Raw genomic sequence first — 26,651 nt, 5'->3', positions numbered from 1 at the left:
CTGTGCAGCTGCACATGAGTTCCCGCACTGGAAAAGCAGATTCTCCTCAGTCTGTAATATAGTAGTAGATGCATGCAGATCAACCGTGAGCCTGACTGTCCAGGGAGGTGTGTGGATCAGCATGGCTGATTCATCCTATCTACGGAAACACCGTTTACGGTAAGCAAACTTGCTTTTCCCGTCGATAGCAGGGCTGAATCAGCTATGCTGTCTTGGGAGTTCCAAGCTGATGGTCACGCATGTTCCTTTTTCTCTTCCTTTGTGGAGGAGCGTGACCGTGGAGTGTGGACAGCCAGTTCAGATTGTTTACTTCGTAAGGGTACTGAGTATTGCCCTGCCCATTTTGGCGTCATCCGTTGCCCGCTGGTCGAGGCAATAGTGTGATGTGAAAGCATGTAGAGATGACCAGGTTGCCGCTTTACATATATCCATGGGCGGAACATGTCGTAGATGGGCAATGAAAGCAGATACTGCCCTCACCTGATGGGGATGTGGGGTTGAAGAAAGGCAGAGTCCTTTCTTTTCATAACAAAACTTTATGCATTGTACAATCCAGCTGGATATGATTCTCCTGGCGTGGGCAAGCCAGGAAAGTTAGGGTTAAAGGTGAGAAAAAGTTGCAATGGCCTAGCGTCTGCGTGAGTTGTGCTTGTGTAGTAGGCTAAGGCTCTTTTACAATCCAAAGTGTGTAACAACTTTTCTCTTTCATTCTGATGTGGTTTTGGACAGAACGTGGGCAGTTCAAGAGATTGATTGAGATGAAAAGCAGAAATTACCTTCAAGAGGAAGGATGGATGCGTGCGGAGCACCACCTTGTTATGGTAGAATTGTAGATATGGGCTGTAATCCACTAAGGCTTGAATCTCACCTACTCTGCGCACTGAAGTGACCGCTATTAAAAGGACCACCTTCCACGTAAGGTATTTTATGTGTGAAGTGTCCATAGGTTCGAAAGGAGGTAAATGAATTGTTCCAACATGGTATTCAGGTCCCAAGGAATTGGAGGTTTTGAGGTTGGGGGCCGAAGATGGGAGAGGCCAGTCATGAAGCAAGAAACCATTGGGCGAGTGGAAATGGATTGACCATTATGGTGCGCATGCAAGGCCGCAATTGCATTTAAGTGAACTCTTACTGAAGCTGTCGCAAGTCCCGCTGTGTAAAGTGTGTAGGTATTCTAAAAGGTGCGCTGGTGGGCAATGACGCGGGTTGAAATGGTGTGATGTGCACCAAGAAGCGTATCTTTTCCACTTGAAATGGTAGTTACATCATGTGGGAGGTTTTCTGGCCGCCAGTATGATATCCCGTACGGAGTAGGATAAACCCATTTCTGTTTGTAATGACCGTTCAATCTCCATGCAGTCAGGTGTAATGACCTATGCATAGGGTGTAGTAGAGAACCCCCTTCTTGAGATAGGAGATCGCTGCGGTCTTCCAATGGGATTGGATTGTCTATCGACAGGCGGAGTAGGTAAGTGTAACATGGCTGCCTGGGCCATGCTGGAGCTATTAAGATCAGGTTCGCTCTGTCTTGTATGCACTTTTGAATTGTTCGAGTGAGAAGAAGAATTGGTGGGAAAGCATATAGTACCTTTCACGTCCAAGGAATTAGGAAGGCATCTTGCGCTGTCCGATGCGCACTGTTCATCAGTGAACAAAAGCGGAACACCTTTCTGTTGTGTTCCGTGGAGAACAGTGCTATGACTGGTGTGTCCCAACAGTTGAAAATTCTGTCTGCCACTTGTTGGTGCAATGTCCACTCGTGTGGATGGAAGATATGGCTTAGTCGGTCTGCAAGAGTATTGGCTACCCCCGGCAGGTATGTTGTGCCGCCCATTCCAGAATGAGGATCGCTTCCCTGCAAAGCCTCCAGGAACTAAACCCTCCTTGCTTGTTTATGTAAAACATGGCTACTTGATTGTCTGTGTACATCATGACTCGTTTGCCCTGTAGGTGTTTGAGGAATGTCTGTAAGGTATTCCTGATTGCTCTGAGTTCCATTAAGTTTATCGGGTATGTGCTTTCCCTTTGGGACCATCAACCCTGCGTTTCGAGGTGGTCGAGATGAGCTCCCCAACCCTTGTGGGACGCATCTGTTGTCAGCACAGTGTTGTGAGGCAGTGTTCTGAAAAGTGCTCCCTTGGTTAGCGGTTTTCTTTTTAGCCACCAGTCTATATCGATAATCATTTCCTAAGTTAAAGAAATGCGCTTTGATAAAGGTTGACTGTGTTGCGACCATTGTCTCTTCAAGCCCCATTGTATTCTGCAAATATGAAGTCAAGTATTTTGGGCTGTGTATATAGCTGCTGACATATGTCCCAGGAGAGTTAGTACCTGACGTGCTGTCAGGTTCCTTGTGCGTTTGATGTTCCTTAATTTCCTGAGGGTGACTGCCCTGTCCTTTGGAAGAAAAGCTCTGCTCTGATAAGTGACCAGTTGAGCCCCAATGAATTGAAAGGAATGTGTCAGGGTGATGTTGGATTTCTTGAAATTGATGAGTCCAAATTCCTGAAGACATTGTATTGTCTGGTGTACCTGGGATCGAAGTGTCTCTGGATCTGATGCCACTAGAAGCCAATCATCCAGATATGGAAATATTTGGATGCTTTTTTTCCTTAGGTGGGCCACCACCACTGCCATGCATTTTGTGAAAACTCTGGGTGCAGCCACTAGACCGAACGGTAATACCTTGTATTGGTAGTGTTGACCTTTGAACTGAAAGCATAGGTATCGCCATGAAGCCAGATGCATTGGAATGTGAGTATAGGCATCCTTCAGATCTAGCAAACACATCCAATCGTTTGGTTGGAGGAGGGAAAGGATAGACTTTAGGGATACATCTTGAATTTCTCTTTCACTAAGTATTTGTTGAGTTTGCAAAGGTCCAAGATGGGACGTAGACCTTCTGTCTTTTTGGGAATGAGGAAATATGAAGAACAGAAACCTGTGTCCAATGATGATTGGGGTATCTTCTAAATTGCATGTTTGAGTAGTTGAGTGATTTCCAGTGTTAACTGAAGGTGGTTCCTCCTGCCACCCCTGGCATATGACAGGGAGGGAAGGGGTGGTTTGGATGAAAAATGTATCCCTGATGTATTATTTCTAGGACCCAGTGGTCAGATGTAATCTGTGTCCAAGATCGGGCGAAGGATTGTATCCTGTCTGCTATAGCGATTGGAAATAGTGGTGGCCCTGCAAAGTTAAAAAAGATGACTGAGTTTTTGCCGTAGTCATAGACGTTTGTCCCTGGGAACACTGGGCTCTAGGTCTGCCGCATCTTGGCTGCTGCTGTGACACCTGTGGTCGCTGCGGCTGTTGGTATGAGGGCATTCGATATGATGGGTATGGCCGAAATTGCCTTCTCTGGAAAGGCTGTCTACACGTTGGTGCATAATAGTGCCTGGGAAAGGTGGAAAAAGGAGGAGGGTTGACCAGTGACTGAACTGTCACCGATTGCTCCTTTAATTGTGATACTGTTTCCTGTAGACTACTTCCAAATAAATTGTCTCCATGGCATGGTAAATTTGCCAGTTTGTCGTTGATGTCTTCCCATATGGCACTAGCTCGTAGCCATGCAATTCTTCGAGTGGCTATTGCCGATGCTGAGTTTATTTATTTAAAATCTTTTCTATACCGTCGCTAAGTTATATACCATCGCAACGGTTTACATGTAGGCACATAAATTAAGGTAGGTGAATGCGTCTATAGTACATTCTAACAGGTGCCACAAAAGGTTCAGTTACAATATATCATAGGAGACAATCGATTGTTTAGTGAAGTAGGTCATGACCAGGTGTACCTGTAAGGTACCATTCACAGGTAAAATTCATATTCTCTGTGTTTTACAATTACGTTTATTGTGAAATAGAGTTGTTAGACTATTATAATGCACATTCTGAAAAAATCTCGTTCTATGTTTCTGTAACTCTTTTACTATCTTCCCTACAGCCCAAGTTCGCATATGCCCTGTTTATTGTAACTTTATGCTTCTTGGTTCATTTGATTTTTACCCCTGTTGACTGTAAACCGATGTGATATTGCTATGAACGTCGGTATATAAAAGTGTTTAAATAAAATAAAATAAATTCTGAGAATAGTGCTGTGTGCTGGTGTTCTTCTGCCTATTCCTGTATATTTTCTAATCTCCGGTCTCTTTATAAAATGCTTGTTTAAAAAGCCATGTTTTTAAACTTTTCTTAAAGGTTTTGAGATCTCTTTGTAATCTGATCTCTAGAGGCATTGTGTTCCAAAGTGTGGGGCCTGCTAAAGATAAGGCCCTTTCTCTCACTTGGATTAGTCTCGCTGTCTTTACTGAAGGAACGGTTAAGAGTGCTTTGTTTGCTGAACGAAGGTTTCTGTGTGGGACATGTACTCGTAGTGCTGTTTAGCCAGTCTGATTTTTCATCATGTATTAGTTTATGTATGGTACATAAGGTTTTGTATTTTATTCTGTGTTCAATAGGTAACCAATGTAATTCCACCAGAGTTTCAGTTATATGGTCCCTCCTTTTTCCGGGAAGATGTCTCCAATGATTCATATATTGTCCTTAAAAGATGGCATAAACCCTCTTTCATGTCCTGAATTGGCTGAGGGAGACCTGAGGTGGCAGTAAGTTCTTTACGTGCTACAAACAATCGTACAAGTATTGGACAATATAGAATTGGTGTTGTCCAATACGAGCTCCGAGCACTGATGACAAATGATTTTCTGGCAAAACCATCCAGGTACTTACGGTCTTTCCCTGGTGGGGCATTAGAGTGCATTCTTGTTTTCTTAGGCCGTTGCATTGCAGACTCCACCACGATTGATTGGTGTGGTAATTGTGGCGATGCATAAAATGGATATTGTTTCATTTTATATTTAAGGTCTATCTTCCGAGACACCGGTACAATGTTATAAGGCATTTCCCAGGACTTTTCTAGGACTGCATTGAGAACCTTGTGTGATGGAAGGCTAGTAGGTTCAGTGGGAAGGTCAAATATTTTTAATAGCCCTAGTGTTTCCGACCTAGGGTCAAGTACATTTTGGAAGTCCAGATATAGAGCTAAACCCACCTTGTCAAATTTTGGGAAGGCCAGGTCTTCCGGTGGTGAGTATGGTTCTTGATGTTCTTCCGCATGATTTGATGGGTATCCTGTGGAAGAGTTAGGAGAAGGAATTGATATTGGCTGTTGAGGCAGTATGTCAGGTCTTGGCTGTATTGGTTGCTCTGGCATTGGTAAGGATAGTCCAGAAGAGAGTGGCAAAGGAGTTCTAGAACATTGAGGAGACAACTCTCTGGAGTGTTGAAGATCCCTGTGGACTATATGATGGAAGCTGATATGAGGCTTGTATCGAAGTAATAAGCCCAATTAGCACTGTTGAAATTTGTGTTATTGCCTTTTGCGCTATGTCTGGCATCCGCAGAGCCTGTCCACTGGGTGGTACTGTGTGAGGAAGAGGAGCCAGTTGAATATATCTGCCCTCTAGCCTCCTCTTCTTATGAAAAGGTTCCTGCATGCCTAAGCACTTGTAACGTGTATGTGATACTGATGATGTATCGGAGAAGACCTCCAGGGAGGAAGACGAAGAATGGGATGAATGGGAGGAAATGTGTACCAAATCATCCTCAGAAGCCATATGCGACCCAGCTCCCTTATTGCAACTGGATGTCGACAGTAGAGGTGAGAAGTCTTGTAGGTCTGGATGCGACGGGTGATAGCCTGGTGACGATGCTCCTGAGATATGTACCAAACGTTTTCTCTTGTGAGAATGTTTTGATGCTAGAATATCTTCAGTTAAATGAATTCTTGATGACTGAGTCCCCTCTCTGTGACCTCTTGTCTTGACCCTAATGGTTCCTTAGTACTCATCGGTCATTTATGCGCTTTTGTTGCTGGATGTGTCGATTTTGGGGTTCTATGCATCAAGAGATGCTTCGATGGATACTCTCGTGTCGAGCTGTGAGCCCTTTTAAGTGGTTGCGCCGGCATCAGTTGATGCGCCGGCGAGTGCCCGGACGTCGAAGGTTGTGCCGGAGCCACATGGTGCATCAGCATCGATAAGTGCGCCGAACTCAACGCATGCAGTGGAACTCTTGATATCTGTGAGGGTGCCCCGGTACCAGAAGGACCAGTCTTATGAGAGCGTTCTTTGTGGCTTTTAGCCTCACTCAAGCCGGAGGAGGTAGGGCCCATTGAAGCTGCTCTCTTCTTTCTCACCATTTGATGCTTTGCCGGTCCCAGTGGAATGTGATTCGGAAGGGGGGGCATAGGAGCCCCTAGCCAATTTTAAATGCTCTATTTTCTCCGCCCTTTGGCGTTGTGCCCAGGGCGACATTCTCCTGCAATGTTTACAGGATTTCTGTTTGTGGTCTGGGCCCAGACACACATAATAGGCTGCATGTCTGTCCGTAATCGACATAATTTTGCCGCAGGCACATGGCTTAAACCGCGATGGCCTGGGCTTTCTATGTCCTTCGCATTTTTCCATATTAGATCTGTTTTTTGTACTAGTTGAAGTTGATCGATGAGGAGATCCGAAGCTCTGCATGCGTTCCCGCGGGCGGAAAAAACAGACTGAGGAAAATCTGCTTTTCCAGCGCGGGAACTCACGCACAGCTGCACAGAGCTAAGCTCTTTGTAAGAGCTTTGAGAAGCTCCGCCTCCCGGGCCTGAATGGACAGCCCGAGACAGCATGGCTGGTTCAGCCATGCTATCGACGGGAAAACACACATTTACCAAACACTGACATCGGCCAAAGCAAAGAAACATGCTTCACCTTAATCCTCACATCTGTGCACCTCACACATGCTCACCTTAATCCTTAATCCTCACATCTGTGCAGACTCATTGAGCTCAACATCTAGTTAAGTGGGAAACCTACTTCTTGGCTCTTCCTGTTCTATAAAGATTTTATGCCATCCTCCAAAAAAGTTACACAAGCTAATGGAAAGTTTCAGATATCTCATGAGAAGGAGATTATGCTATTCCTATGGAGGGAAGCAGAAGTAATATACAGACTATTCTAGAACAGAGGTGGTGAAATAGCAATTCCTATGAACTAACCAATGAGATCTACGCTGGACAATAATGAAAACAAACAAACACACACACACACGCGCGAACACCACCCTCTTATTCAGAACATTCTGCTCCAGTGGACCCAGAAAATAAACTTCCACATTGACCTTCCAATTTTGCAAGCACCATTACTGGCCCCATTTCTTCAATCACACAAACAGCTGTTTGGTAACTTGCTTACGAAAACCAGAAAAAGGGGGGGGGGGGAGGGAGGGAGAGAGAGGAGAATACACAGTAACAGAAATGAATGCCCTCCAAAATGAATAAGAAAACAAACCACAAAAGACATACCCTGAAAAAAGGATACGAAGTTCATCCAGGTCACCAGCAGGCTATGATCCTCCAAGAACTTCTTAGCTACGCTTTGGTGTGAGAGAATATTAATGAAATCACTAACAAGTGGCCAGTAGGTGTTGTTCTTTAACAGTGCTTCTCCACAGTTTACTACGACATGTAAACTGTTTTCTTCATCTAGGTCAGAAAATGAAGCAAATACAGATTTTGGTGTTGCAGCATCAATTTGAAACTCATTTACACAATGTTACTATTGAATGATCATACAAAATAATGGGATATGATGGTTTCAATTAGGTTGTAAACAAAAAAATAAACCCCTAGGTGCACAAATGTATAACACCTAAGAATTAATTAAATGCAAAAAAAATTTATATTAGAGGAAAAATTTAAGATGCCAAATTTCCAGCCATAGATGCCTTAAAAATGGTTTAAAATGCACCATGAGTTAAAAAAAAACAAAAAATCCTCCATTTTCATGGAGGGACCATCCTATCATCAAACGTGACTAATATTTTTTCAGTTACTGGGACAATATTCAAATCAAGATAATGCTTAAAACATAACACTATTTGGCAATGCACAAAAAAAAAAAAAAACTTGAAAAAAAAAATATCAAGCCCAGTGTTCCACTTTATTCATTTCTTCTGACGCTGTCAGCAATTCACCTGTATAGGCTGCATCAGTGATAACTTTGAATCAATCACTATATACAATGCTGAACTTCATCTATGAACGAAAAATGGTCAGTGAATGAATGTTCTTGATTATAAACAAAAATAGAAGACTTACCTCTTTGCGCTTATTTTGTCATATAAAACATTTCAAGTGACGACAAACATCTATCAATCAAAATCAATAGACAGCCGCAGCCATGTAAGCTGCACGTATTATACCAAACATGTCCAATCACAAATGGGCACATGGAAGCCAATCATTGGTGGAGAATTGGTATGCTTTGAACATATATAAAATACACAACTTCAGATGTTAAAAAAAGAAAAGTAGCCTGTTATCGTAAAGAGCTGTCTGCAATTTATAAAAAATGTCCCCATTCAATGTATGAATTAAGAATGCTTGGTTTCAGACTGCCCAATTCATATATTCTGCTCACACTGTATTTATATTTTTTCACAACCACCACCTTTTGGATGTTTAAAAGCCAGTATCAATTGAAAAAAAAAAAAAGCAAAGTTGAGTGAATTTATGATGTATTCCATACAGTGTGTTACATCTGTGCGATCATGTTTAAGGCAACTATAATGTTCTTATATGCCTGCTCTAAGGCACCTTTTAGTTTTGCCCACATAGATCTTATTGCACAGGCACATAACTACACAGACAACAAAAGTAGATGCACAGATTGTGAAATGAACCACACTAACTGCCCTTTAATTAGATCTTTTCTATCTGTTGTAATATCCTTCAAAAATGATTTCGTTTTTCTTTTAAATGTTTCCCATGTGTGAATGCAAATCTCGAACGCTTGTACACAAAGTTCTGGTTAAGCAAGAGTATATCCCAATTTTTGCTGATGATATTAGAGTTTGGATGTACCAGCCATATACTGCATCACATAGGTAACCACATATCACTAGATCTTGTATTAGACCCCTTAAGATCATCTGTTGGGTAAGACAGTGTTCAGCAGATGGAGACGCAGCAGAACTGACATCACAGTACATATACCTCTGCAGTGTCATCAGCCTGCCAATATTTTCTTCAGACTAGCAAAACATCAATACTCAGCCAATAGGAAACACTGAACTCAGGCAAAGAACGCATTAACACTAGTCTAGGGACACTTACCAGTAACCCCTGGAGCACGTAGCCACGAAGGAGGTCCATAACACAATCATTCAGCAGCCAAGGGCAGGAAGCTGAATCCATTTGTCTGGGTTAAGAAAAAGGAAATTATCAGATAAGCAGTAATTTCTCATTTCCTAGCACCCAGACAGATGGGTTCAGGACCAATGGTATGTACCCAAGCTACTCCCGAATAGGGTGGGAGGCTGCCCGCGGTCCAGTCAAAACCACATGTGCAAAAGCTGTGTCCTCCCGGGCCCGTACATCCAGATGATAATACCTGGAAAAGTTGTGTAAGGAGGACCATGTCGCAGCTCAGCAAATATCAACTGGAGACAACAATCTAACTTCCACCCATGATACTGCCTGAGCCCTACTGGAATGACCCTAACCTGAGTAGGCAACGGCTTTTCAGCATCCACATATGCGGCCATGACTATTCTCCTTATTCCAACGACCTATCGCAGCCCGTGACGCCAGTGCACCCTGAAGGACAAACAGGCTGTCTGTCTTCCGGAAAGGTTTAGAAACCTCCAGAAACATTACGATATGTCTCTTGACATCCAAGGGTTGTAACAGGTGATATTCCTCTGCATCTGTCTCCCTATCCACAGAAGGCAGGGAAATGGACTAATAAAAGCAAAAATCTGAGGCCACTTTTGGCAAAAAGGAAGGAACAGTACATAGCTGTATCGCGCCTGGAGTCACCCGAAGGAATGTCTCCCATCAAGACAAGGCCTGCAGCTCGGAAATCGGCACAAAGAACAAATCGCCACAAGGAACACAGTTTTCAAGGTCAGCACAAGGAAAGGCAATGTATCAGTCCAAACGCAGGGCCTGCCAAGAAATCCAAAACCACATTAAGACTTCACAAGGGTACCGGTAACCGCAAGGAAGGATGAATATGTTTAACTCCTTTCAAGAAACGGGCTACATCTGGATAAGGATTCACCATTCACCTGACCCCTGGAACAGGCAAGAGCCACTACTTGCACCTTTAAGGAATTAAGAGCCAACCCTTTATTCAATCCATCCTGCAAAAATTCCAAAATGAGCAGGATCTTAACCAAACGAGGAAGAACACATCGATCCTCACACCAACCCTCAAACACTTGCCAAAACCGTACATAAGCTAAGGAAGTGGAGAACTTTCTTGCTCAAAGCAAGGTGACAATCACCGCAGAAGAATATCCATGCTTCAGCAGACGCGCCCTCTCAATCGCCATACCATAAGACAAAACAGAGTCGGATCTTCATGAAGCACAGGTCACTGCCACAACAGATTCCTGTGCATCAGAAACCAGAGGATGGAATCTACCAAGAACCAATGCAGATCTGAATACTATAGTCTCCTGGGCCAATCTGGTGCCACCAAAAGCACCATCCCTCTGTGCCCCTTGATCCTCCAAACCATTCTGCCAAACATGGGCCACTGGGGAAAGGCATACAGTAGCTTGTCCTCCAGCATGCACATCCTTCGAAGCAGCTCCTCCCTCCACGGGGATAGTCATACGCTTGGACACAGCACAGAGAAGCGCATCCACTTTTGGAAAACAATAACCCTCTCTCACCACTGGATCCAGTGGGTACAGGCCTTCCAAGGCCAGACCCCCTTTGAAATTAGCCCCCAGGACATCCCATTCAAGATTAATTAATTCTTAAATGGCCTTCATAACAGGGAAAAAACAAGAGGCTTTATGCAAATAAACCAAAATGGGATTTTTCTTTGGCTCAGACATGGAATCTTCCCCTGATACTCCCAGCATCTTCAGCATCTGGAAAATCAGAGCTGATAACTCATCTCTATGAAAGAGCTGCAACTGTTCCAGTCCCGGAGGAAATTCCCCATCCTCCAGAGAGACAGGATCAGCCTCATCATTAGTGCCATCCGGATTCCTATCGGGAGGACCTGCTGCTAATCTAGGTGTATTCTGGTGCTTAACAGTAGCACCAGGTGAGTGAGAGGTCACCACCTGTGACTCTGACCTGACTGGACAGGGTGGATGACTGAGCCTGAAGAAAGGATTGCAATCTTTGAAAAATGCTACCCAAGAAAAGGCAGCATCTGTGCTGTGACCACTGAGCTACTGTCCCCTGCTGACGAACGAGGTAAGGGAGTTCCAAGGTCAGGCGCTCCCCTCCTGAGATGTCTTTACCCAGGCCGTCGTCAGGCTGGGAAGAACCAGGCTTAGTAAAATCAAAGGAAGATAGTTCTCCCTGAGCCTCTCAGCAGCACTGGCACAAATTAGAGGGCACGTCAAGCTAAGATGCCCAAATGTGACAGGCAGCACAGAGGGAAAAGGAATATAGGTTCTTATCTACTAATTTTTGTTTCTGTAGTACCACAGATACATCCAGACTCCTGGGTTTTGCCTCCCTTCCAAACTGAGGTATATACTAATTCCTAACCCAAATATCAAACATATACAAAAGGAATTTTCAATTTCAATCAAATTACAAATTGTACATAATTATAACATTTACATTAGAAATACATGCACACTTTAAATAACCATATATCAAATTTATTCAAATTTTTTTCAAAACAATAGAAAATTACACTCTATACCACATACAAGCATTGATACCATTCATACCTACACCTCAAATTAAAATATGCAAATCTATACCAGTATATTTCATGAAGTTTTACAATAATATACCCCTATAGCACTCATATAAACACTGTTATTCCTCATTGAACTTAATAGTTTCCCTAATAATAAAATATCCCCTTAGTTAATCACATATCTCCGACCATGGGCCCAATAGTTTCGTGAACATTCCTTGCACTGTTCAAAGCTGTCGCTGCGATTAATCAAGCTCCCAAAGAGACTCAAACGGGTATGCGTCCTTTCAATTACCAACGCTACTCACAGCATAGATACTATTCACTAGAACCTCTTCATAACGATAAATGCAATTAGCTGCAAAATCAAAAAAGATACATAATTTAAAAAACATTATGTATCAAAAAAAAGAATACTCAAAAAATGAATATGTATCAAAAATCTGCATATATTATTCACCACAAAACCAAACTCAGTCAATTTGAAGAATGGAGCAGTTATTACTCATGCAATTATTCAGCTGTCCTCCATACACAATACAAAGTTACAGTGTACTCCAATATTTCCAACTAGCATAGGGGAGCACTCAATAACCTATTATACCAACTTCAAGATCTGAAGATCTGGAATTAAACAGATGATTTATAAAAAATGTTTATGACAATCCATAGTGTGCTAACCGCCAACATGATAAAGACAAAAACCTACCCGTTATTCAAGAAAAGCTCCAACATGGCTGAAAACGAAACATTTCCAAATCTTTCAACCTGCAAAATGGAAATGTCTGCTAAATTATCAAACAATTCCTGTACCAAACAAACCAAAAAAATAAAGCAAATAAATCATATATTAATACTTGCATTTTAAACAGATGCAAGATTATGCGCGTTTCTCACTCATAGGGCTGGAGATGCCATGTATGCGCATAGCACTCAACTGGCGAGATATATCACTACCCCTTCTAGAGTTATTCTGACATATGACAAAAAATTTAACATCCTCGATGTTGTGTAGACATCCAATGTTCTACCAACGCAGCCCTTATTTTCCGAGTCCAAATGCAGCTCAAAATGTTCACGTATCCATATTCTAATACTACGCTTGGTTTGCCCAATGTACTTAAGTTTACATGATCCAAAGAAGGGAGGGTCCCACGAAACAGACCGGAAGGTGGCCCATCAAAGCCAGAAGGTAAATATTAACAAACACATCTCTTGATAAAAAAAAGAGCCCAACTCTGGCCGAGTTTTGCACAAGGCTGCTTCAGGAGCTAAAATCCAAACATAAAAAAACAAAATCACAAAATACATAAAAATCATATGAAAATGAAAACATAAGTTTACATGGACAAACCCCAGCATAGTCAACCTGACTAACTGCACATGAAAAATGCCCTCTAAGTATATGTGCTCGGGTTTTCGTGTGACTTTTCCGTATCCTGTTTGCAATACCAAACCATACCGTGATGTGGGAGGCCAAAATCCTTGCAGGTTTAATTCCGCCCACTCCATGAGGGGGTCTATTTCCAGAGACACCTGCTGACTCTTGGTTCCTCCCTGGTGGTTGATGTAGGCAACAGTTGTCGCGTTGTCTGACATGACTAATGGACTCACCTCAGAGTCTTTGGTTGAATCATAGGCAGGCTAGTCCCTTCTGCAGAATCTAACAGAGGCTAAAGAACCTGGGAACTTGGGCATTGAGAAGAGTTGCCAGTAGGTCCATAAATGGGAGACCCCCAACGATGTACTATCAGCTGGTGCTAAGGTGGGCCCCCATCCAGACATTGGAGACACTAGCCCCGTTTGTGACCACTAAGTCGAGAATAACTCCCTCCCTCGTGGGTTCCACTATCATTTGTTTGAATAGAGCTCCTTGCAGGGCATTCACTGTCTCTCTGCTTCTGTTAGATTCTGCAGAAGGGATCCTCTAGTCTACATCTGACAGATTAAATCTCCAACAATCAACACATCTCATTTCCTTCCCACCTTTTGATGGTCTGTTTTGTTCTTCCGTTTGAGTCGGAGGCCTGTAAACCACTCCAGTAAAAATGGATACACCATCCTCTTTCTTTTTTAGAATGGCCCATAATGCTTCTTCGCTACCTCCTATTCCTTGCAGTTCAGTTGCCTAGATATTGTTTTTGACAAAGAGCTACTCCTCCTCATTTTCTGTCCTCTATGTCCTTCCTTAACAAATTATAGGAGTCCTTTTCTGTTCCATAAATTGCCCCAGCCTCCAATATATCCAAATCTTTGCTCCTTACACCAAGTTTTGAGCCATGTATTGAATTTATGTACAAGGCTTAGTCTCTCTTTCTCCTTTCCATGAACAGGTAAGACTTCTGAAAAGGCAATAGTCTTTGCCATGTGACTGATCTGCTTTGCCAGAGACTGGAAGTCTCTCTGTACCACTTGGATGCTGTTTCTACCAAGGTTTTTGGTTCCCAGATGAATGATATCAACTTCAGAGTCCTTGCTTTATTCTTTGATAGCACTGACTATTTGAATAGCATTTCTACTGCCTGATGATCCTGGAAAGCTTTTAACTATAGTGTTCCTATCAAAAAGAGTTCCCAAATTCATGCCTCTGATGATTGCATCACCCAGCACAACGAGCTTGGTCTGACGGTTATTGTTTGTAATTTGGAATTTTTGCGTGCATTGGGTTTCTTCTTTCTTTTCAAATGTCTCTTCAATCTCCGTTGCTTTAGCTTCTTCATTATGTAATACAGAAAAGGCATTTTGTATATGTGTCACTTGAGAGGGGTGTGTCTCCTTATAAGCACATAAGAAATTGCCATACTGGGTCAGACCAAGGGTCCATCAAGCCCAGCATCCTGTTTCCAATAGTGGCCAATCCCGGCTACAAGTACCTGGCAAGTACCCAAAACCTAAGTATATCCCATGCTACTGATGCTAGTAATAGCAGTGGCTATTTTCTAATTCAACTTGATTAATAGCAGGTATTGGACTTCTCCTCCAAGAACTTATCCAAACCTTTTTTAAAACTAGTTACACTAACTACACTAACCACATCCCATTGCAACAAATTCCAGAGTTTAATTGTGCATTGAGTGAAAAAGAATTTTCTACGATTAGTTTTAAATGTGCTACATGCTAACTTCATGGAGTTCCCCCTAGTCCTATTATCCGAAAGAGTAAATGGAGAAATTACTTACCTGATAATTTAGATTTCCTTCGTGTAGACAGATGGACTCAGGACCAATGGGTATTATGCTCTCCTGATAGCAGATGGGATACGGAGTTCAGATTTCAAAGCTTGACATCAGCCTACATATACCCGTACAGCGTGCTTAGCTCTTCAGTATTCTCTTTGAAAAGCCAGTGTGGATATATGTTGCTTAATACTTGATTACACTTGAATGGTGAAGAGCTAAGCACACTGTACGGGTATATGTAGGCTGATGTCAGCTTTGAAATCTGACTCTGTATCCCATCTGCTATCAGGACAGCACAATACCCATTGGTCCTGAGTCCATCTGTCTACATGAAGAAAAACTAAATTATTTTGGAACTGGAGACTGCCAGCACTCAAACAATAAATGCCAACACCTGGGCAACTGTGGGTGTCTTGAACTAGAGGTAGGCCGTGGCTTACCTGTACTTGCTCAGTCTCGAGATTTGATATCTGAGTTTCTTGATTTCTGGAGCAGTCATGGGCAGGATGCTGAGTCCATCTGTCTACATTAAGGAAAATGAAATTATCAGGTAAGTAATTTCTCAATTTCCCAGCATGTTGCCAAATGGACTCAGGACCAATGGGATGTACAAAAGCCACTCCCCTACAGGGAGGGAGGCTGGCCGTGGCCCACTTAGTACTGCCCTTGCGAAAGCTGTATCCTCCCTGGCCTGAACATCCAGGCGATAGACCCTGGAGAAGGTGTATAGGGAGGACCATGTCGCCGCCCGACAGATCTTGGCTGGCGAAAGCAGCTTGGTTTCAGCCAAGGAGACTGCCTGGGCCCTTGTAGAATGCACCTTGACCTGTAGAGGTAGTGGTTTTCCTACCTCTATGTAGGCTGCCTTGATTACTTCTTTGATGCAGCAGGCTATGGTCACCCGCGATGCCGCTTCCCCTTGTTTCTTCCCACTGTGAAGAACGAACAGGTGATCTGTTTTGCGCAGAGGTTCCGAGCTTTCGAGGTATCGGACTAGGATTCTGATGACATTCAGATGGGCAACGGTGGCGTGAGTCTTCCGAATCCTTGTGCTCATCTGGAGATGGCAAGGATATGGTTTGGTTCATATGGAACTGGGAAACCACTTTTGGTAGGAAGGATGGTACCGTATGCAGCTGTATGGTGCCCGGGGTGAACCTGAGGAACAGTTCCCGACAGGATAGTGCTTTAAGTTTGGAAATGCGCCGAGCTGAGCAAATTGCGACCAAAAATGCTGTCTTTAAGGTCAGGAGACAGAGACAGGTCGCATGTTGGTCTGAAGGAATTCTCTGCTAGGAAGTCAAGTACTATGTTGAGGTTCCATAAGGGCACTGGCCATTTCAGGGGTGGTCGGAGATGTTTAACTCCTTTCAGGTAATGAGACACATCAGGATGAGTTGATAGTCTGATACCGTCCACTTCGGACCTGAAGCACGCAAGTGCTGCAACTTGGACCTTGAGGGAGTTGAGAGAACCCCTTCTTCATGCCATCCTGTAGGAATTCCAGGAACTTGGGAATCTTGGCTGTCCTCGGGAGGAGTGAGTCTTCACACCAGGCTTCGAATACTCTCCAGATCAGTAAGTAAGACAGAGATTTGGAGAACTTGCGTGCCTGGAGCAGGGTGTCAATCATGGCTTTTGAGTAGCCACACTTCTTTAGGCTAGTCCTCTCAAGGGCTATACCGTAAGAGAGAATCGAGCCGAGTCTTCGTGGGAGATTGGTCCCTGCTGAAGGACCCTGTATGGCGGTAGACAGAGGATTCCCCACCAGTAGTCTTCGCATGTCCACGTACCATGGTCTTCTTGGCCAATCCGGGGTGACTAGTAGAACTAGCCCCCTGTGGATGATCCTGCCCAGTAATGGCCAGGGTGGGAAGGCGTACAGGAGGTCTTCCTCTGGCCAGTTCTGGACGAGAGCGTCGATTCCCTGAGATTGTGGTTTTTGTCTGCAGCTAAAGAACCTGGGAACTTGGGCATTGAGAAGAGTTGCCAGTAGGTCCATAAATGGGAGACCCCCATCGATGTACTATCAGCTGGAAGGCCATGTCCGCAAGCGACCATTCCCCCGGGTCTACGCTCTCTCTGCTGAGGTAGTCCGCTGAGATGATGTCATTTCCCGTGATGTGGGAGGCCGAAATCCTTGCAGGTTTAATTCCGCCCACTCCATGAGGGGGTCTATTTCCAGAGACACCTGCTGACTCTTGGTTCCTCCCTGGTGGTTGATGTAGGCAACAGTTGTTGCGTTGTCTGACATGACTAACGGACTCACCTCAGAGTCTTTGGTTGAATCATAGGCAGGCTAGTCTGACCGCTCGAGTTTCCAGGCGGTTTATGTTCCATCCCGCCTCTTCCTTGTTCCATTGACCCTGGGGCATCATTTCCTGACAGTGGGCTCCCCACCCTCGCAGGCTTGCATCTGTGAGAGCAAGGTCCAATTCGGTGGGGATAGGTTTACGCCTCTGCCTAGGTGTTCTTCCTGTAGCCACCATTGAAGCTGATCCTGAACCTCTGTCGGTAGCTGGAGGCGAACTGAGTAGTTCTGGGACGATGGGTTCCATCGTGACAGTAGGGAACGTTGTAGCGGTCGCATAAGAGCCCTTGCCCACGGAACAACTTCCAGAATTGATGTCATGAGGCCAAGTACTTTAAGGTAGTCCCATACCTTGGGGCGAACAGAGGTCAACAATTTTTGTAATTAACCCATCAGCTTCCTTCTCCTTGGAGGGGGAGGTAGACTTTGTTCTGTTTGGTATCGAACCGGACTCCCAGGTATTCTAGTGACTGGGAGGGCTGTGTTCACGATCCACCTGAGTTCTTGTAGAAGGTTCCTGACTCTGGTGGTTACGTGGAGACTCTCCTCCGGAGACTTTGCCCTGATCAGCCAATCATCCAAATAAGGATATACCAGGACTCCTCCTTTCCTCAGTGCTGCCGCCACTACCACCATAATTTTGGTGAAGGTTCTGGGAGCGGTGGCTAGTCCGAAGGGTAACGCTCAGAATTGATAATGCTGGCCCAGTATCGCAAAGCACAGGAAGTGCTGGTGGTCCTGATTGACCGGGATGTGAAGGTAGGCTTTGGATAGATCCAGGGAGGTTAGGAATTCTCCCGGTTGTACCGCCATTATAACGGAGCATAGGGTTTCCATGCGGAAGTGTGGTACCTTCAGATAACTGTCGACTGCCTTGAGATCCAGGATGGGCCGAAATGTTCCTTCTTTCTTGAGAACAATAAAATAGATGGAATAGTGGCCAGTACTTTGTTGAAGCGTAGGCACCGGAGCTATTGCCTTCAGGCTGAGTAGTCTTGCTAGTGTGGTTTCCACTGCCAGTCTCTTGGCATTGGAGTAGCAAGGTGATCTCATAAATTTGTCTGGAGGGAGGCTTTGGAATTCCAGCGAGTACCCCTCTCAAATGATGGTTAGGACCCACTTGTCCAATGTTATCTCGACCCATCTTTGGTAGAAGAGGGCAAGCCTGCCCCCTATGTCTTCTTCTTCTGGATGGGTCTGTATTTTCTCATTGTAGGGTACGACCTGAGCCTGCCCCTGCGCCTCTCTTAATGTGCTTATTCCAAAGGAATGAGACCTTCCTGAAGGGCGAGGTGCTTGGGACTGTGTGTTCCTGTAAGGTTTAAAGCACTGCGATCCTCTACCCTTGGTTCTTCTGGGAGAGGAGCGTGATATGTTCTTTGGTTCCTGTCTTCAGGTAATCGGGGTACTGGGGATTCTCCCCATTTGTTGGCTAACTTCTCTAGTTCGTTCCTGAACAGGAGAGATCCTTTAAAAGGCATTTTTGTGAGGTTCGTTTTGGAAGTCGCGTCAGCCGACCAATTCCGGAGCCATAATTGTCTTCTGGCCGCCACTGCGGCAGCGACACCCCTGGCTGAGGTATGCGCAAGATCTCCAGTAGCATCGGTGAGGAAGGACACCGCAGGTTCCATCTCTTGTCTGGGCGTGGTGGCGTCTCTGGAGAGGATCAAGCAGAAACGTGCCACCAATGCACCACAGGAAGCAATTTGTAACGTCATGGCTAATACATCAAAGGACTGCTTAAGGATGGCTTCCACCCTTCTGTCCTGGGTGTCCTTCAGTGCCGCTCCTCCCTCCACAGGGATCGTAGTGCATTTTGAGACTGCACAGATCATAGCGTCCAGTTTAGGGAAGCGTAGGAGTTCCTTAGCCGTGGGTTCCAGCAAGTATACGGCCTTTATGGCCCACCCTCCTTTGAAACTGGCCTCTGGAGCATTCCATTCCAGGTCAATCAGTTCCTTTATGGACTCCAACATAGGAAAGTAGTAGGAGGCCTTACGGAGGTACACCAACATGGGGTGGTTCTTTGGTTCCGATATAGGCTCCGTGCCTGGAAGATCCAGTGTCTTCATAGTCTGGGACACGAGGGCTGGTAATTCGTCCTTGTGGAAGAATTGGAGCATGGTCCGGTATGGCTCCATCCCTGGGGGAATTTCTTCTTCTTCCAGGGAGTCAGTTTCCTCATCTGAGGTGTCTGGATCCTCATCAGGGACGCTCTTGGTTAGGAGAAGCATGTCTCACGAAACTCGGGAGGGGCCGGGAAGGGCTTGAGCTTACGGCAGGGTTTGAGTAGTAGGGGCTGGTTGTGCCTGGACAAAGGTTTGCAGCCCTTTAAAAAAATTCTACCCAGGAGAAGGTTCCTGGGTCCATGTTGATCCCAGGAGGGGCTGTAGTGGGGGCCCCTGAGGTAACTTCCTGTGGGAGTGCAGAGTTGGAAATGCTTAGGTCCGGGGTGCCATCAGTGGTTCCGGATCCCTCTCCTGGCTGCAGGAGGACTTGTTTCTGTTCTCCCTGAGTCTGCTCACACTGTAGGCACAGAAGGGATTCCAATTCAGGCTGCGCAGCTCTTAAGTGGCAGGCTGGGCAAAGGAAGGGTTCCTTGGCTTTCTTGGATGGTGGTGCCATTGTTTGTGCACGTGTAGGACTTAAAAACTTGTCCGTGCTTGGAAATATGCGTACGAATGCGCAGAAGTTATGTGTATGATGTGCACACAATCCAGGTGTGCGCGCAGTTAAGCGTGTGTCCTTACTGGCGCACTCAAGATAGGTGCCTCGGGCCTCCAGCCTGTCCCACGCGTACCGTCGGTAGAGGGGAGAAAATGGCACCAACGACCTCCCCTGGAGGGTCTCCACGTGTGTGGACTCTCACACCCAATGGGGCCTAGCCCAAGGAGGGCTGCTCAATCCAATTTTAAACCTCTTCAGAAGGAAGATCGGTACAGCTATTCAAGACTTGGAGAACGGAGACTTAAAAGTAAAGGTTTCTACCTTACCTGGACTCTGCGCTTACCGGTCACGTTCCAGGCGGTCCCCAGCTACGGGGGGAGAGGGGAATACCTTCACCGCAGCACTCAATTCTGCTCCCACTGCCTTTCAGCCACCCTAACTCACTGCCGAAACCAGCAGGGAGTAACCCACTGAGATGGAACCCTCAGTCTTCTTGAAACAGTGGAAACAGAGCGATTGCCCCGGGGAGAAATCCTGAAGGCTCCACTAGGAGACAGGAAACCAGGGAGTCGCATGCACAACCCCCGGCAGAACATGATTTCATTACGAGCTCGGAAACCTGAAAGGTATCAGGGAAGGCCCATGGTGATCTAGGAACAGAGTACTAAGCACCTGGCTGAGGTATCACTACCCCAGCCATAAATGCATATATTTTCCCTCCTAAGGGAGCATGTGGCCCAGCAATGGACAACATTGCATGACCCAGGACTCCTCTATCACAGACAGGGTAATCCTGAAAAAGGGGAAAGAATAGCTTACACAGTACTGCAAGCAGAGGACAGTGCCTCTGTTGCAGGGTACTCAGCCCCCAGGCTCCCTCAACCATGGATATGGCAAAAGGGTGAAAGGCACGATCACCCAGCTGGTGGAGTGAAACTCTCCCCACAGAGGGGGAGTCCTGCAGGCAAGAATGATTGATTATAGCATTCCTTAAGGAAGATGCCCAGAGTCCAGCAGATACCAAAGCGAAACCTGGACAGGCTCCTTCATGGCTAGACCTGCCGCATCTTAGAGCACCCAAGGGAGTGTTCTATTCTTGACTATTCTTTGGGCCAGCGCCAGTCAGAGCAGTGCCATCCCTTGTCTGGGAACGGAAACAAGTGACTCCCCTTGAAGGGGTGCACAGTTGGGTGTCCAGAGAGAAACCCAAAAGAGTTGCCCTGGAATCCAGTTGAATCTCCCCTTCGAGAGGGGAGAGGGAAGCAGCAGGATCAGGGCCTCCCAATCCCAAAACACCTAGCAACACCCCAAATGAGAACTGAGGCACAATCACTGATCGCTGAGCTGCCGAAACGACCAACTCACCACAAGCAGCTAGTCTCGGATAGCGGAGATCACCACTATCAATCCCTAGAGGAGTCCCAGCTGAAGACGGGCCAACGACTGTCGCTGCTGCTCCCTGGCCGGGACTCCAAGGAGATGTGCTGATTCAGAGGATTGGGGCACCGGATCAGACAAAAATGTTTTCAAGAACAGAACCCTAGGGACTGTTCCACAAGAAAGGGAGTCTGACATGGCAAAGGTCAAAATAAACATTCCTCTGCTAAGAAAGGAGAGGACTCCCGAGCCACTCCGCTGCAAGAATTTTAACTGGCAAAAAAAGAAGGGACCACATAACTGGAACACTTGCTGAACTACATTGGCTCCCAATCGAACAAAGAATACAATACAAAGTTCTATGTATAATCCATAAGCTAATACATGAGGAAAAAGCCGACTGGCTTAACACAGCACTGCGCGTACATGTCCCTCACAGAAACCTAAGATCTGCAAATAAGGCTCTTCTAACTGTCCCCTCAGTCAAAACAGCCCGGCTCACTCAAGTTAGGGAAAGAGCACTGTCACTGGCTGGCCCCATACTATGGAACACCATGCCTCTCGAATTAAGGCTCCAGAGAAATCTGAAAATCTTTAAATCTAACCTGAAAACCTGGCTCTATAAACAAGCTTTCGATAAAGACAAAGAGAAGGAAAAAAACAATTGATTAAGATGGAATCACCAAACAAACCCACAGTAATGTTAATTTTGTACCGTTGATAAATTGTCATACCAAACAGATTGATTTACTTAAACATAGATTATTGCACTTTATTGTTACCGTACTATGATGGCACATGTTCAAGTTGTAAGCTATACCACTCATAATTGTTATCGTGCCTATATGTAAACCGTTGTGATGGTTCTCCAACTTAACAACGGTATAGAAGAGTTTTTAAATAAATAAATAAAATAAATAAAATAACCCCTCTCCTTCTCCTCAAGATCTGACCAGGGATGAAGTCCTAGGTTAGTCCTGTGGCTGCGGAACACAGCCTGTTTTGACTGCCCCCCCCCCCCCCACCCCACACACACACACACACACACACACACACACACACACACACACACACACACACAAACACTCACCCAGGCAGCAGACCGCAACTAGAAGCCCTCCACTGCAAAAGCACACTGGGTAGAACTCATGCAGTAGTAACCTGTCCAAGGATGGTGGCCCACCTATGATCCTAAGGGCTGTGCTTATGAGAAAAATCCCACGCCCCAGCAAGGACTGAAAACCACATGCCAGAGACAATGGCTATAAGCCACCCCACGACCAAGTACAGAATGTGTAATGTCACCTCCCTGCCAGTGCTCCTCAGCACTATGCAGTGTGGACTGATATGGAGGCTGAGACCCTGACGAAAGATGACCAACCCTAGAATGGATAAGGACTGCCCAGACAGGGAGAATGCTGCCTGCCAGTGTCCAAGGCACTTGGAACAGAAGCCTTATCTTTCCCAACCACGCAAGCAGTGCGAAAACATCACTATAACTCCAGCAGAGTGGAGAGAACAGTGCGACAACTGTGTCCCCAGCACCACTGGTGCTCTGGTAAGGCATGGTGGAGTGTGGCAGTCTATGGCATCACCCCCTCCAGTACCTGATAATGCTTTGAGAGGCAGGCACTCGGAAATTGCATCAGAACCGGCTCACCTGCGTCTCCCAGAGGGAACGACAGCAGCGAAGTCCCCGGTGATTGCAGGTGCTTACGGAAAACTGCGGACATGTCCTGTGATCTCAGACTGCAGCCACTGGTTCCCAAAGCTGGGATGGTGCCCATAGGGCCCACAGCGCTTTTGCGCTCACCAATGCAAAGCCACCACCGGGCACCCAATGACTCTGCACCCAAGGTCTTGACTGCGCTAAACCAAACTATAATCAGTTCGAAGGTAAATAGCGCCATCCCCAGTGCCACAGTTGCCCACAGATGTTGACCACCCGGGGGCCCCGACAGGGACTCAGTCCGAAGGTATGGACCAAGGAAAGCATGGCGGTCTACAGGGAGAGGCCATGCAGCCCACCCACAGGTCACAGATGCCAAAAAGAACCGATGACCGCCAGTGCCAATGGCAATTCTCCTCGGCTTACACTCATCTGGGGGTGTCGAAGCTGCAAGCTCAATGGCCTCGCAAGCAATACAGCTGACGAGAGCCTCGCTGGTGCCCATTAACACTGATGGTGTGTGCAACCTGGCAGGACCTCAAATGCTAGGATCACTGGCTGAAGGGACAGCTCTGAGCTTTTCAGTGCTCCATAGTGGACACCACCCAGGAGCCTTGAGGGCACCGGTCCACTGGGTACAGATGCACCAGCGCACCACAGTGCCTCAAGTAGATGGCTACCCCCGCGCTCAATCCATAAGAGACCAAAAACCCTTGCCACCCAAAGGGCTGCAGTGTCACACGGGGGCTTCAGAGAGCCCCAGCGGTCAATGACCACAGGGGTGACAAGGGCACTCAATGGCAAACCAGGTGCCTGGCTGGTGGTCCAAAGGCCTCTATAGTGGCCCCACACTTCAATGGCCTCGAGGGCTTCAATGGTATTGGGGCAGGACATTGCGATGGCACCAAGGTCATCCTGGTACCGAGGCTACGTATCTCGACGACCTAGTGGGGGCCGCGGCATCAAGAATACGCACCCTAAGAGCATGAGGTCTGCCACAGCATTGATGCTACACACCTAGACAGGATCGAGGGCTTGCCACTGCTTCGACTTTGACAGCCCTGAGGGTGGCCATGCATGCACCTTGATGAATCAAGGACATTGATGGCATTGAGGGCACAGAGGCATCGATGGTACCCTGATCACCACAGAGTATAGCGCAGGCATCGAGGGCACCGTGGCAAGTGCAGCAAGGGCACTATGGCAGAGGGCAACATGTCAGAGTGCATTGAGGGCACTGCGCCAAGGGCACCACGGACATAGACTTGTGCTGTACTCCATCCCCTCCATGGCCAAGCTGGTGCAGCAAAATTCCAATTCCACCGATGCAGACAGCACAGGCCACTACGGCATTGTGGGCAGTCACACACCTCAATGGCAACGAGGGTGACCCTGGACCTCCACAGCGTCAAGAGTGACCATGGTACCAGAAGATGGGCCCGGTCCCTGATGCAGTCCCGACATCGATGCATCGGACAAACTGTGCACTAGTCACAGCTGTGCACAGGCAGCCATACATGGGAATGGCACCAAGGTGCAGCAGCAAGCTGCTAGCCTAGGCTCCATTCACCCTCTTTCCCAGGGAGGCTGCACCGCCATGGCTGGCAAGCAGGAGGGGAGGCAATGTCATCCAGGACTCCCGCCTGTGGAGGCTAGATCCTTAAGATGTGGGGAGGATGAGCTCTCTCCCCCAACAGGAACAGCATGGTCCTTGATCCTTCCACCGTCTGAATCCATTGATGCCGATCAATCGGTAAACTGCCATGGAACTCCAGCTCAGGTACAACTCAGGCAAGTCCCCAGGCTCAGCAGCCTACAAGGATCACTGACAGACTGCATAGTTCAGTCCTGTTAGAACCGTGGAAAGAGAAAAAAACCAGACAGAGCAAAAAGACAGATACAAAAATTGCAGGAGCAGGTTTTTTTGTTTTGTTGTTGGTTTTTGGTTTTTTTCTTTGTTTGTTTTTTTTTTTAAGTAACAGACTGCCAGGCTGCACAAGGGAAAGCCCATCATGCAGCCAGACAATAGGAACAAGAAGGAAAAATAGAAGAATAAAACTACCTTAAAGAAAAAGATGCAGCTCCACAAAAAAAACTCACTTACAAAAACTGAGAAGAGAGCAAAGCTGAATACCATGAGCACACGGCCTCCGCAACCACACTGCTCCACGGAAAAAAAGAGAGACTGGGAGACTCTGCCCGGGGGAGGGCGATGACTACAGCTACACATGCTTAGTAGGACATGCTGAAAGCTCTAGATTCTTTGAGATCAAAGTTCTGTGCTGGGCTCCATCTGATGATGTCACCCATATATGAGGACTACCATCCTGCTTGCCCTAGGAGAACAGCACATTACACATAACCTGTGTAATTATTTCCAGTTCTATGCTACAGAATCTACATTTGTGTTTTCCTGGGGGGAGGAGGAATGTTTCTATACTTGCTATATTCCATCTTGTTTATAATTCACTAACCTATGCTGCAATTAATAATCTCTTTGCTGATCTTTTCTCCATTTTATGATACACACATACACACACATCCTTTGTAAATCACAACCTTCAACCAGAAAAATGTTTTCACTTTTAGTTAGTTTTTCTCCAGTAAGGGTTGTCTTAGCATATCTGTTGAGGCCAAATATCATCTGAGAAATTCTTCACAATCTGCAATTTTGTTCCACTAAATGATCATGGAAGCTGTAAAACTTCAATCTACAAACAGCAAATGTGACATGATCTGAAGGTCATTGAATCTCTGGAATTAAGACTTAATTCTTAGCACAAGTGGTTAATAAGAATATTTATTGAGCAGTGTGCCAGACAGAAGAAAAAAGTGATGACATGAAATCTCATTTCATTGTGTGCTATTAGTGTCGCCTCTCTTTCCTTTCTATCTGGGAGACAGCATGGTATTTCTTTTCTCATAAATGAGAAAATGTAATAAGCCACATTGATCCTAGCACAGCTTTTTACTCCTGTTTCAGCATGGGCTTTTCAGTGCTAACCTAACCCTGGGATTTTAGTTCTGAAAAAGAAAAAAAATTACAACATACAGCAAAGCAGGATTTAAAACCTGCATTTCGATTAGTGAATACATGCAAATTGCAAGGTAATTAGTATATTAGCATGCCTCATGCAGAGTAAAAGCTAGGGTGGAAGCTGCCTAGCATAAATTTTTACCACAGGAAATTTAACTCCTGATCAGAAACAGAAGTTTATTTATTTATTTATTTATTTTTGGTTTTTATATACCGGAAGTTCCTGTATACAATACATATCACTCCGGTTCACATTTACCACAAGAAGTTAAACTTCTTGTGGTAAAGAGGAGGCCCGGCTAAATCCTCTCCCACTCACCCACATTAAAATTAGATGAGTGAATAGAGTCGTCCTTCCCAACAACCTAAATTAACCATGGCGAGTAAGGCTGGTCAAGCGGCAGAACTCCCTCCCTCCCTCCCCACCCACCTTCAAAAAAAAGTTAGCTGGGTAGAGCAGTGGACCCCCCTCACTCCCACCCACCAGCTGGGCCCAGCGTGCTGAACCCCCTCCCAATCACCTACCTGCCTTGAAAAAAGTAAAACAGCCAGGAAGCCTCTAAATCCTCCCTCACCTCCAGGGAACCCCAGCCAAAGACGACCTTATCTTCTCAGGTGAGGCTGCTCCCTTCAGTGCCAGCAAAAAAAACCAATCACCTTTCAGGAGACTATCCTATCCGAAT

At 45.8% G+C, this 26,651-nt stretch overlaps 1 protein-coding gene across 8 annotated transcripts in view; it reads right to left on the bottom strand.

Moving 5' to 3' along the window:
- The window catches only part of UBR3 (ubiquitin protein ligase E3 component n-recognin 3), a 672,099-nt gene that overhangs the window by 499,054 nt on the left and 146,394 nt on the right, over positions 1 to 26,651 (bottom strand). For all 8 annotated transcript variants that reach the window (XM_029605729.1, XM_029605732.1, XM_029605733.1 and 5 more), the window contains exon 9: positions 7,351 to 7,530. In XM_029605729.1, coding sequence (XP_029461589.1) covers positions 7,351 to 7,530 — 180 coding nt within the window. The remainder of the gene's footprint in view (positions 1 to 7,350; positions 7,531 to 26,651) is intronic.

This window comes from Rhinatrema bivittatum, chromosome 6 (genome assembly GCF_901001135.1).
Source record: "Rhinatrema bivittatum chromosome 6, aRhiBiv1.1, whole genome shotgun sequence".
In the NCBI taxonomy this organism is placed as follows: domain Eukaryota; kingdom Metazoa; phylum Chordata; class Amphibia; order Gymnophiona; family Rhinatrematidae; genus Rhinatrema; species Rhinatrema bivittatum.
This window is presented reverse-complemented; position numbering and strand designations above follow the sequence as displayed.